Genomic DNA, 11,950 nt, shown 5'->3' with positions numbered 1-11,950 from the left:
AGTCCCAATATAATTCCCCCAGTGACAGAAATGGGGAACCACCAAGACCAAAACATATGTCCCAAGGATCCCCAATGAGTAATATCTCTGATAATTGTTCCACGGGGGGGGGGGGGGCAGTCAATCAATTGTATAAGAGAATCTTCCCGTTCACAATCGCTGGTTCAGATGCTCCTCAAGCTTCAGGCGTGCGCAGGTCAGCCAGCTTCCAGGTTGTGGCTGCAGCAGGCCGGTCGTCTAATGTTGCCCGTGACCTAGCCCGTTCCCTGTAGGGCTAGATACAGGGGTTTTTGGAGAGAGTCAGTTTTAAAGGATTAGAGGGGTCACCTTTGCACGTCCAACTGCCTTCGGACTTCTTCAAACGGGAGTGATGAATCCAGGGGGTCACCTCAGCTACCTTCACCGCTGTTGGAGTAGAAAGCAAGATGGTGTAAGGTCCACGCCACTTAGGTGCAAGTGGATCGCGTTTCCACTCTTTCACCCATACGCTATCGCCAGCCTGGAACTGATGAATCGGCTCGGCAATGCTGCACGGCGTGCGCTCGAGGGCCCACCTGTTAAGAGAAACAAAAACACGGGAGAGAGATTGCACTTGTCCCTGTGTCACATAGTCTCCTATTTGTTTGAGGTCAGCTGGAATATCCTGAACAAAGGAGGGCGGCCTCCCATACAGGAGCTCAAAAGGTGACAACTTAAGTCTTTTTGTGGGTGCGCACCGAACACGAAACAGTGTTATGGGTAACACATCTACCCATCCCAATCCTGTTTCCTGGGTTAATTTTGCCAATTGGGTTTTCAGAGTCCGATTCATTCTTTCAGTTTTCCCTGAACTCTGAGGCCTATATGCTGCATGCAGTCTCCACTTCACTTGTAGGACTCGACATACTTCTTGTACTACTTGATCAATGAACGCTGGCCCATTATCACTTCCAATGCATCTAGGTAATCCAAACCTTGGGATCAATTCAGTGAGGAGTCTCTTAGTTACCTCTCGTGCCTTTTCAGTTCTGGTGGGGAAAGCTTCAACCCATCCGGTAAGAGTATCTACAAACACAAGGAGATACTTGAATCCCTTAGAAGGGACCAGCTCTGTGAAGTCCACAATTAGGCTTTCCATGGGGACGTATCCCACATGTTGGATTCCAGGAGGTTGTACCGGTCCCTGCCTGGGATTGTTTTTAGCACAAAGAACACATTTCTGGGAAGTGCAAGTTGCTAATTGTGATAGGTTAATAATATACAACTTCCGACTGAGACTCTCTCTGGTTGCAGTACCGCCAAGGTGAGTAGATTCATGATAATTTCTTACAATTGTACCTGCTAGGTGATGAGGTACATAAATCCTATTGTCTGGCAGGATCATCCAACCGTCCTTCACAATCGCCCCTTCCTGTTCAGCCCACTTCCTCTCTTCTGGGGTATAGTGAGGTTTAACTTCTTCTGGAACTACCTCTGGTATGAGGGCTGCTATAAATCCTCCCACAGGCTTTTGGGCTGCCTCTCGGGCTGCTTTGTCAGCAGCATGATTTCCTCTGGTTATTGGATCCCTTCCACGTCCATGACCTTTGCAGTGCATTACAGCAATCTGTTCTGGAGCCCATACTGCTTCCAACAGGATTTCTATTTCGGGTCCATATTTCAAGGCCTTCCCGTGGGCTCCGATTAGACCTCTTTCTTTCCATAGAGCTCCATGTGCATGCAGGGTTAAGAAGGCATATTTAGAATCAGTATAGATGTTTGCCTTACATCCGGCTGCCAATTGCAGAGCTCTAGTTAAACCTATAAGTTCAGCTTTTTGTGCTGAGGTGCCAGCAGGCAAAGCTTCAGCTTCCACAACTTCCTCATTGGTGACCACAGCATATCCTGCTCGTCTGGCACCCTCATGCAGGTAACTGCTACCATCAGTATAATATACAACATCTGGATTTTTCAATGGTTCATCTTTCAGATCGGGTCTACTGGAATAAACTTCATCCATTATTTGGAGACAATCATGTGATTCTTCATCATCTACCTCTGGTAGGGGCAGCAAAGTTGCTGGATTGAGCATATTCACTACTCGTAGATGAATCCTGGGATTTTCACACAATAGGCCTTGGTATCTAGCCATCCTTGGGTTTGTTAGCCAATAACTACCCTTATATTCCATAAGTGTCAGAACAGCATGAGGTACATTCACATACATCGTCTGGCCAAAGGTAAATTTATCAGCTTCTTTGACAAGGCTTGCAGTGGCCGCTACTGCCCTTAGGCATGGAGGCCATCCTTTTGCTACTGAGTCCAATTGTTTTGACAAATAAGCTACTGGACGGTTCCAACTTCCTAATCTCTGGGTCAGGACTGCCGCTGCAATCCCATTCTGTTCATGTACATACAGCTGAAAGGGTTTTTCCGAATTAGGCAGTCCAAGGGCTGGGGCCTCCATAAGTCGTTGTTTGATAGCTAAAAAGGCTTGTTGCTGCTCAGGTCCCCATACGAATGGGTCCTTTTCTGCACCTCGAGTGCTTTCATGTAAGGGCTTGGCCAGACTGCTGAAATCAGGTATCCATAGTCTACAAAACCCTGCTGTTCCCAGGAATCCTCTGAGTTGTTTCCTTGTGGTAGGTTCCTTAATAAGGCAAATAGCTTCTTTCCTCTCTGGTCTCAATGCTCGTTGTTGGTGTGAGATGTCAAAGCCCAAATATTTGACCTTTTCTAAACATAACTGTGCCTTTTTCTGGGAAACTCGGTAGCCAGCTTCCCAGAGCAAGTGGAGCAGTTCCTCTGTCCCTTCTTTACAGGTATCAAAATCCTTTGCCGCTAGTATAAGGTCATCTACATATTGCAGAACCACCTTTTCTCCAGGTATTGAGGGGTAACTTGTTAAATCTTTCGCCAAGGCAGTACCAAATAAAGTTGGGAAATTTTTGAATCCCTGGGGCAATCTTGTCCAGGTTAGCTGGCCTTTTGTTCCTGTCAAAGGGTCTTCCCACTGGAAGGCAAATATAGGTTGGCTCTGTGGTGCCAGCCGGCAACAGAAGAATGCATCTTTCAAGTCCAATACAGTAAAAAATGTTGCTTCTGGTGGGATCAAACTCAGCAGGGTATATGGGTTTGGTACATTTGGGTGCAAGGTCTCGATAGCCTGGTTTACGAGCCTCAAGTCCTGTACTGGCCTGTATTCATCTGTCCCAGGTTTCCGAACAGGCAAAAGGGGTGTGTTCCATTCTGATTGGCAGGGCTTAAGCAGACCATATTTTAATAGGCGGTCCAAATGTTTCTGGATGCCCTCTGCTGCTCGCCGGGGTAAAGGATATTGCTTTACAGATACAGGGGTAGCCATAGGTTTTAGGGTTACTACAATTGGAGCTATATTCTTAGCCATTCCTGGTGGGCTATTTTCGGCCCATACTCCTGGTGGCACCTGTAGGGTTTGGAGGAGCTTGTTTAATTCTGTATCCAATGTGGGTTGGACTTGCAGGGCTGACATTAGGCGCCATGATTGTTCCTTAGGTACTGAGAGGGTAATTATTCCTGCTGCCTTTGATGGCAGTTTCATTTCTGGACCTTGAGGAGTGAAGGTGATTTGGGCCTGCAATTTGGACAGCATATCTCTACCTAAGAGAGGTATTGGACACTCAGGTATATACAAAAACTGATGGGTTAAACGATGTCCCCCAATCTGGCATTCCAAAGGTTGGAGGAAAGACCTCTTAGCTGACTGACCAGTGGCACTTTTAATGACTACACTTTTGGATGCCTTTTTCTGCAATAGTTCTGGGAGTACTGAGTATTCAGCCCCAGTATCAATCATAAAGTCTATTAAATGGCTCCCTAATTGAATCGTGACCGTGGGCTCCTGGAAGCCTAACTTTATGGAGTCCGGTCGTTCCTAGTCTTGGGTAAAATCCTCCTCTGCCAGTCCAATGAAATTGTCTCTACTCTGTCCTTGTCCAGGTCTCTGATATCTTCCATTTCGGATCATTCCCCGTCCCCGTCCCTGGTTTCTTGGGCCGGAGCCTGGGCCTGGGCCTGGGCGTACTTCTTCCAACCTCAGGGGTTCAGGACACTCCCGCTTCCAATGACCCTCCTTCTTGCAATTCGCACATTGATTCCTTCCCAGTGGTGGATTCCTTCCCCGCCCTCTCCCTCCGTTTAAAGGGCGGTAGTCTTGCTTCACTGCTGTGGCTAGCATCACCATCTTTTCCTTCTGCCACTTCTTCTTCTCTTGTTTCTCAGCCTCATCCCTATTCCGATAAACTCAACGTGCAATGGCCATGATTTGGCTCATCAGCATCCCTTCCCATCCTTCTGATTTCTGAATTTTCTTACGAATATCAGAAGCACACTGGGCCACAAATGTAGCAGTAATCATTCTGCTGTTTTCAGGGGCTTCAGGGTCAAAAGGAGTCCATATACGATAGGCTTCCTGCAGCCTCTCTAAAAAGTCTCCCGGACTCTCATTTGGTTTCTGTTCTACTTCTGAGACTTTAGACATATTAGTGGGCTTCTGGCATGCCCTGCGGATACCTTGCACAAGCGTCTGGCGGTAGGTGGTAAGCCTGGCCAGGTGAATTGCATTGTTTGGATCCCAATTAGGATCTTCCAAAGGAAAGTTATCCTGGAGATGACGGTCAATATTAAAAATATTTCCCACTCTGGCCTGCTCACGCAAATATATCTGTGCCTTTTCAATTATGTCTCTTCTTTCCTCAGTGGTGAACAGAGTATTCAGGAGTTGGCGGCAATCTGTCCAAGTAGGACTATGAGTATTTACTATTGAAGTCACCAAGTCCATCATAGCCTGAGGTTTTTCTGCGAAAGATGGGGTGTGTGTTTTCCAATTCATCAGATCCGTAGTTGTGAATGGAATGTACTGGAGGGTCGAAGTTCGAGGTGGCCGTGGTCCGGGTTGCCCGTTAACCAGCACAGGCTCCTCAAGTGCATCAAATACTCTTCTAAGAGGGGCTACTACGTGACCTTTCTCTTCGCTTTGCTCTAGGGGCCTCAAATCATAGGGGATGGTATCTGTCCCAAGGCGTTCTTTTAGCAGCTTTATACGCCTTGCTGTATTGCTTGCTGACCGATCAAGGTCTCCCTGTAACTCCTGTAATAGTTCTCTAGGATTTGGATGTACAGGGGTTTGGGGTGGGCAATTAGTTGGTCCACTAAAGGAGACTGTAGATGGAGTTCTACTGGGACTCACAGGTGGAATAACCACTTCTGCTTGGGCTTTATTATAGGACTCCAAGGCCTCCTGAAGATATTTATCATAATCTATCAAGGAATCAAGTTCTGTGACTCCACCCCCATTATTCGTTCCACTTTCTTGCCTTGGGGTTACAACTGGTGGAGTATTTGGATTAGGCTCCCTTCGATGTGGAGCATAGGGTGGAGGTGGAAGCACCTCTTCCTCTGGTCCCTCAAAAATGGGTTTGAGTTTATTTGGCAAGATTCCTTTCCTAGCTTCGGCTTTTACAGCCAATAATTTGCATCGTTGGACTTTGCATTCCCTTATCCATGGAGGATTTTTATTTAATGTGCTCAGCCAAGAATCTATATATGAAAATTGTTCTGGGCACCCTCCCGTTTCTTTGGCGATATTAGTCCAAAGTTTGCTTACTAAATTTATATCAAAGGTTCCCTGAGATGGCCATTCAGTATTTTGTTTCAGCCACTCTAATTCACATAACGTTCTCAAGCGCTCTGGCGTCATTTTGACTCCATATGCCCCTGAGAAGGCTTTCTTAAAATTATTTAACATACATTCAAGAGGTGTATTTTCCCCCTTTGAACCCCCAACTCCCATTGTATGGCCCTGTGAAGTATCCACTCAGTCATTCACACACTCGCTTCGTGGGGTTCCTTGCCCAGTGAAGTCGCCTTACTGGGAACCGAAGTACTACCCACTCCACACTCAGGTTGTACTTTCTCACACATACAATGCGCTGGATACTTCACCACACTCTACCTCCCAACTTTTCCCTTTTCCCTACACCAGATCACCATCTGATGTACCCAGCCATGTAGCGTACTCAGTTTCCCCCTTACTGAGACGCAGAAGTTTGATCAAGACTTCTCTTCCTCCCAATTAATTGGAGGGCCAAAACCCTTTGTGCACTTACCCTTAGCTGGTTCCCAGTTTATTTCTCTGGTTCCCCCCGGTCCGTCGCCGTCGGTGAGCAGGGTATCAGACAGACGAGACTTCTGCGTTCCCCTGGAAAAATGTTCCAGTGCGCGCTGGGTAAGCAGTTAGTGGTCCTCCCTCTTGTACCCTGCCCAGTAAGGCGAAGGGGCTGCGTTCCAGCAGACCACTTATCCGAGTCACAGAGGCACCATAAAATGTAGCACCCTGCTTGTGGTTAACGCTTAGCTGGAATGAAATATTCAACGCAGCAATAGAGAAATTAAAATAATAATTTATTTGTCAGACAAATAAATGAGAGGCACAGTGGTATATGGTTACCAAGCTCTGGCCTGCCTTCCTGCCCTTATGGCCAGCACTTATATTCCCTCAGCTCAGCCCCCTTGCTCCTCCTTTGGCTGCCTCTGTCCAATCAGCCTGGTTAAAATTCCTATTGGCTGTTTGCTAGAACCAATCATAAAAGATACACCCATTTCCTATTACCTTTTATGGGAGACAAAGAGCTATATTTCCTTCTATTTATAATTGGCAAATAAGTAGTCATATATCTTACATTTACCTCGACCAGGCACCTTAATTACCAGATAACCTTTTGCCCTAGACTAGGCGCCTTAACTAGCATTTCATCTTTTGCCCTATTGCCCTATTCACTCCAAAACAGATGATGGCTAATTTTATCTGAACAGATCTTTTGTTCATCTTCCCACACATTATCAATGAAATATCTCCTTCTTTGGAGGTCATTAAGCAGAGGCTTGACAACCATATGTCAGGAGTGCTCCGATGGCGTCTCTCTGTCTGGCAGGGGTCTGGACTCAATGGCCCTCATGGTCTCTTCCAACTCTTCTATGATTCTATTTAACATTTCTTCTAAATCCTTTGCATAATTACATTTAAGCCAATATATTTCATACATATATAGTTTTTTTAGAAGAAAGGGAACTTAGTAAAAGCTAAGCTAAATTCTAAGTTCTAAAGATTCAAAGCAGTTTCAGAGAGAAGCCTCTTCCCTAGCCAGCTGCTGTTTGTATTAGCTCTTGCCCTTTTAACCTTAGGAAGATGTGGCTCAAGTTTAATGGGAGGCACAATAATTATTACTATTTTTGCAACCTTGATTGTATTCTATAATTTGTATGGTCAGTGTGACCTTTTGTTCCCAGCCTTTAATTTCCTTTTACAACCCTGAGACACTGCTATAGATCAGGGGGGCCCTTGATCAAGAAGATAAACAGCTGCCAGAGTATGGTTTCTGCCTGGCATGAGAGATACAAACATTTACAAATATATATTTCTTTAAGGTCATTTTTAGAATACAGGAATCTGATCAAAATATAAGCCTTGATTAAAAATGCAGGCTATGATCAGATGCCTCAAAACGACACAAAACTGGCTCAAAACTCTAGCACCAGTTTGGAGTCAATCGAGCAATGTTGTATTTTGAGGGTTCACCGGTGACCCTGGTTTGCTGTGCATTTTAAAATATGCAGTGGACACCTTTTTTGTATAATTTTTATTGTTTTTCTATTTTGCATTTTAGAATATTCATTTGAACAACCTTAAAATATCAGTGATTTCCCTTCTTCTCCTTCCATGGTTCAATTTGCATGCCATAGATCCCTGCATATTTTTCATAAAGTAAACCATTCATTATTCCAGTTTTACATCCATCAACACTTATTTACACTGTTGAATTTATCTTAATGCTGCCAACGTTTTCAAATGTACAGTTTTCACCCATATATTCAATAAAAGTTTTCCAATCTTCTTTAAATGCATATTCTTCTTGTTCTCTTATTCTATAAGTTAAATCTGCGAGCTGCGCGTATTCCATCAGTTTTGTTGCCATTCTTCTTTAGCTGGGACCTCACTCATTTTCCATTTTGGGGCTAACAAAACCCAGGTCGCAGTAGTGGCATACATAATGTTTTTTGACACCTGGGAATTTCCATTTGAATTATCCTCAACAGAAAGGTCGGGGGGGGGAGAGTTTTGGGGGGAGTACTTTGAAACATTTTTTTCATTTCATTATAAATCATTTCCCAATACTCTACCACATATGATAGAACATACCTCATTGCATCTCCAGCACTTAACTGATTCAGTCTTATACATTTTAGCAAGTCTACTCGGAGCTTGTTATTCCATGAAAGAGGTAGTTCTCTTTCAAGGAATAACATGCTGTGAACTTCAAATCACTCTTCCATAGTTTTTCCCAGAGATTAAAATTTATATTATGTCCTATATCTAATGCCCATTGTATCATGGAAATGCTAACAAGCTCATCTTTTGTTTCCCATTCGAATAACAGATTGTACATTTTATATAAGAGTTTTTCTTTGTTTTGTAAAAGTTCTTTTTCAAATCATAAGCTTTGGTCCAAAAAAAAAATTTTCCTGTCTGTTTTAAACATGTCATATAACTGATGATTTTTAATACTTGTATCTCTTGATGCTGCCCCAGTCAGTGGATTGTCCATGGGTGAATTCACCTTTAGCGACTTAATACCCATGAAGAATCAATACATGTCAAAGCTATTGCATGCCGAACAAAAGGCTTGCATATAGATTTTGCAGGTAACATCTGCAAGCAGAAATGGTCAGAAATGTCAACTCCCATGTAGCTTCCCCGGGCTCTCATAAAAATGTGTCATTGTTCTATTTTGAAGCCATCTTAAGAGGAGCATAAATGACACTGATGAGAAAGAAATCTAGTATTTGATTCTTGCAGTATTTTCCAAATATTCAAGTAAGGCATGTTTACATGGTGAGTGATCCTACAAAATTCAGTTCCTCTATATTGTCCCTTCTGCCAGAAAGCCTTGGCCATATCACTTCTGTCAAACGCTAACAAGACCAGGGTTAAACAGTTCTTCTATCTCCAAAGAAGCAATCGTGCCTCAGTATGTTGAGAATGTTTTTCCTCTGAGCTCTTTGCCATCTGAACTGCCAAAGGCCAATGCGGCAGTTTCAGAACTGCTTTATAAGCAGAGATGGAGCTCCTGGGCTATTAAAGCAAATGGTTTAATGTTACTGTTACAGTGCAGGCGGCTTGCTTTTCACTGTTAAAAAGTCCCGCTGTGGGTCTCTCTGAAGGCAGCTTCATTGCACTGAAACATAAACTAACATTGGCATGTGCTCTTGTGGGAAAAGGATGGCCGAGATTTACACTCCTTTCTCGCTAAGCGTATCCAGCTCTTCCTTCCTTCCTTCCTTGCTGGCTTCCTTCCTAACAGGGGATCAAATATTTATTGCCTATAACAGTTTGGAACGCCTCTACACATTTTCGCCAAGGTGCTTCTAGAAATCCTCGGTTTCTATTTTGCAAAGCAAGAAACTCAGAAATAAACGAATCTCTGACAGATAGAAGCAGATGAAAGAGGAACGTTATGGCTTCACAGACAGGCAACATTTTATCCCCCCCCCCCATCTCCACTTCTACCTGCTCCTTTTTTCGCCATCTGGCTTGATGATGAATTGTAGACAATTTGAAAGCTTTGCCAGCTATTTTGCAACATCTTGGGTGGCCTACTCAAAATACTGACCTAGAAAAGGCTAACCAGTTGGAAATGATAGTAATATTTTTTTATCGTGTGTGTGTGTGTGTGTGTGTGTGTTCCTAGGGTTGCCACACGTCCAGAATTTCCCAGACATATCTGGAATACTGCAGCTCCAAGCAGTGTCCGGGTGGAAATTGGCGGAACATCCGAGAAAATCCGGACGTATAGCAGCCCATGTCACCAGTGCTGTTTTTGCCGATAGCTCAGAAATGTTTAACTTCTTTGCTCAACACCTTTGGCCAAAACTAGCAAAAGATCAACAACTTTTCCATTGAGATTTTCACTTTCTGAAATATGGCAACCTGGCAACCCTAGTGTGTTCCTGTCTTCAGATTTCCTTTCCCTGTCTCTGATCTGCATGTGTTCATGACAGTTCATGTCACTTTTCTTAAGGGATGATAGGAGAATTCCGTATTTGCAGATTCCAGTATGAATTGACCTGATGAGCACCTCCCAGACTAAGCTGTGGATTCAGCAGCAGTTGGTGGGGCAAGCACATATGGGGCAGCAGTACTCACCTGCCTTCTGAATGCATAGCGTTGCTGCCTTTTCCTGAGAGAGTGTGAGATAGATAGATAGGTGATAGATAGATATAGATAGATAGATGATAGATAGATAGATAGATAGATAGATAGATAGATAGAGATAGAGATACAGTGGTATCTCTGGTTAAGAACTTAATTCATTCTGGAGGTCCGTTCTTAATCTGAAACTGTTCTTAACCTGAGGTACCACTTTAGCTAATGGGGCCTCCTGCTGCTGCCACGCTGCCGCCGCACGATTTCTGTTCTCATCCTGGAGCAAATTTCTTAACCCGAGGTACTATTTCTGGGTTAGCGGAGTCTGTAACCTGAAGCGTCTGTAACCTGAAGCATCTGTAACCTGAGGTACCACTGTATAGATAGATGATAGATGATAGATAGATAGATAGATAGATAGATAGATAGATAGATGAATATATTTCCCATGACATGGGTTTCTGACATCAACACTTTGGTCCAATGAAGACAAATGAAAAATCTGGCCAAAGTTGTTGGGATATATATATATATCGTTGAGCTCTTCTGGGGAATATGTCCCCTCCCCCTAAAAAAAGAGATTTGGGGGCTTTTCTAGGCTTTTAAAGCATTTTTTTAAAATCATCCTACTTGCCATACGTCCAGTTTTCCCCAGACAGTTTTTCTGATTCGGCAAAAATCTGCCCAGGGCGCCATTTTGTAGCCCGATTCCCAGATGTGTCCAGGAAAACCCGGATGTATGACAGCCCTACAAATGCCACAGCTATTCTGATGCTCATAAAGTAAAGTCAGAAGACCTTTTAGGCACCCTGCTCTGGATTGTGGCCAGAAATCTGAACCTGGGCGCAGAATGCAGCCTATGGAACAGGCAAAGGAGGTTCATAGCTTTATTTCATTTAGGCAAATATATCCTCATGTGAGCAAAGCAAGCAAAATTTGTTGTGTTGGTAGCCACTAGATGAAGTATTCTCCCTTTGGATGTTTCTATGGAGACTGCCTTCAGCTGGCACTGAAGGGGCTGTATCTCCTTAGACAGAGGAGTCGAACAAATTTACAATGCTCCAAAGATCAGCAATTTATTCCCTTTCCAGAGGGATAGCCGTGTTAGTCTCATGCAGCAAACAGCAAGCTGGCACTTTAAAGACTAGCAAATTTATTACGGTAACAGCTTTTGTGAACTGCAGTCTGTCAGATGCATGAAGGGTTATTTGGATCTTGTATATATAATTATAATTTGGTGGTGGTGGGGAGGTTGTAAACAATGAAATAAGGGGAAACATAAATGCCAGGGTTGCCATATTCCCCAATGTGAAAATTCAGACAAAGTTGTTGAGCTCTATAGGAGGAATTGCATAATTAACAGTGGTTGTTCACAACCAGGTGCTAATACATTCATTAAAGGTAAAGGGACCCCTGACCATTAGGTCCAGTCGTGGCCGACTCTGGGGTTGCGGCGCTCATCTCACTTTATTGGCCAAGGGAGCTGGCGTACAGCTTCCGGGTTATGTGGCCAGCATGACTAAGCTGCTTCCGGCAAACCAGAGCAGTGCACAGAAACGCCGTTTACCTTCCCGCTGGAGTGGTACCTATTTATCTACTTGCACTTTGACGTGCTTTCGAACTGCTAAGTTGGCAGGAGCAGGGACTGAGCAATGGGAGCTCAAATTGTCATGGGGATTTGAACCACCGACCTACTGATCGGCAAGTCCTAGGCTCTGTGGTTTAACCCACAGCGCCACCCACATCTCTAAT

General features: G+C 44.1%; 1 protein-coding gene across 1 annotated transcript; it reads right to left on the bottom strand.

The window, feature by feature from the left end:
- Positions 1–1,366: 1,366 nt before the first annotated feature.
- On the bottom strand, positions 1,367–9,581 carry LOC128411562 (uncharacterized; the record flags this gene model as incomplete). Its single annotated transcript, XM_053384001.1, has 2 exons — positions 9,563–9,581; positions 1,367–3,864 (listed from the first exon to the last, which is right to left on the bottom strand). Coding segments are annotated over exons 1-2 (2,517 nt in total), but the record flags the coding sequence as incomplete, so codon positions are not given.
- Positions 9,582–11,950: the final 2,369 nt, after the last annotated feature.

Source organism: Podarcis raffonei, chromosome 3 (assembly GCF_027172205.1).
Source record: "Podarcis raffonei isolate rPodRaf1 chromosome 3, rPodRaf1.pri, whole genome shotgun sequence".
NCBI classification, from domain to species: domain Eukaryota; kingdom Metazoa; phylum Chordata; class Lepidosauria; order Squamata; family Lacertidae; genus Podarcis; species Podarcis raffonei.
This window is presented reverse-complemented; position numbering and strand designations above follow the sequence as displayed.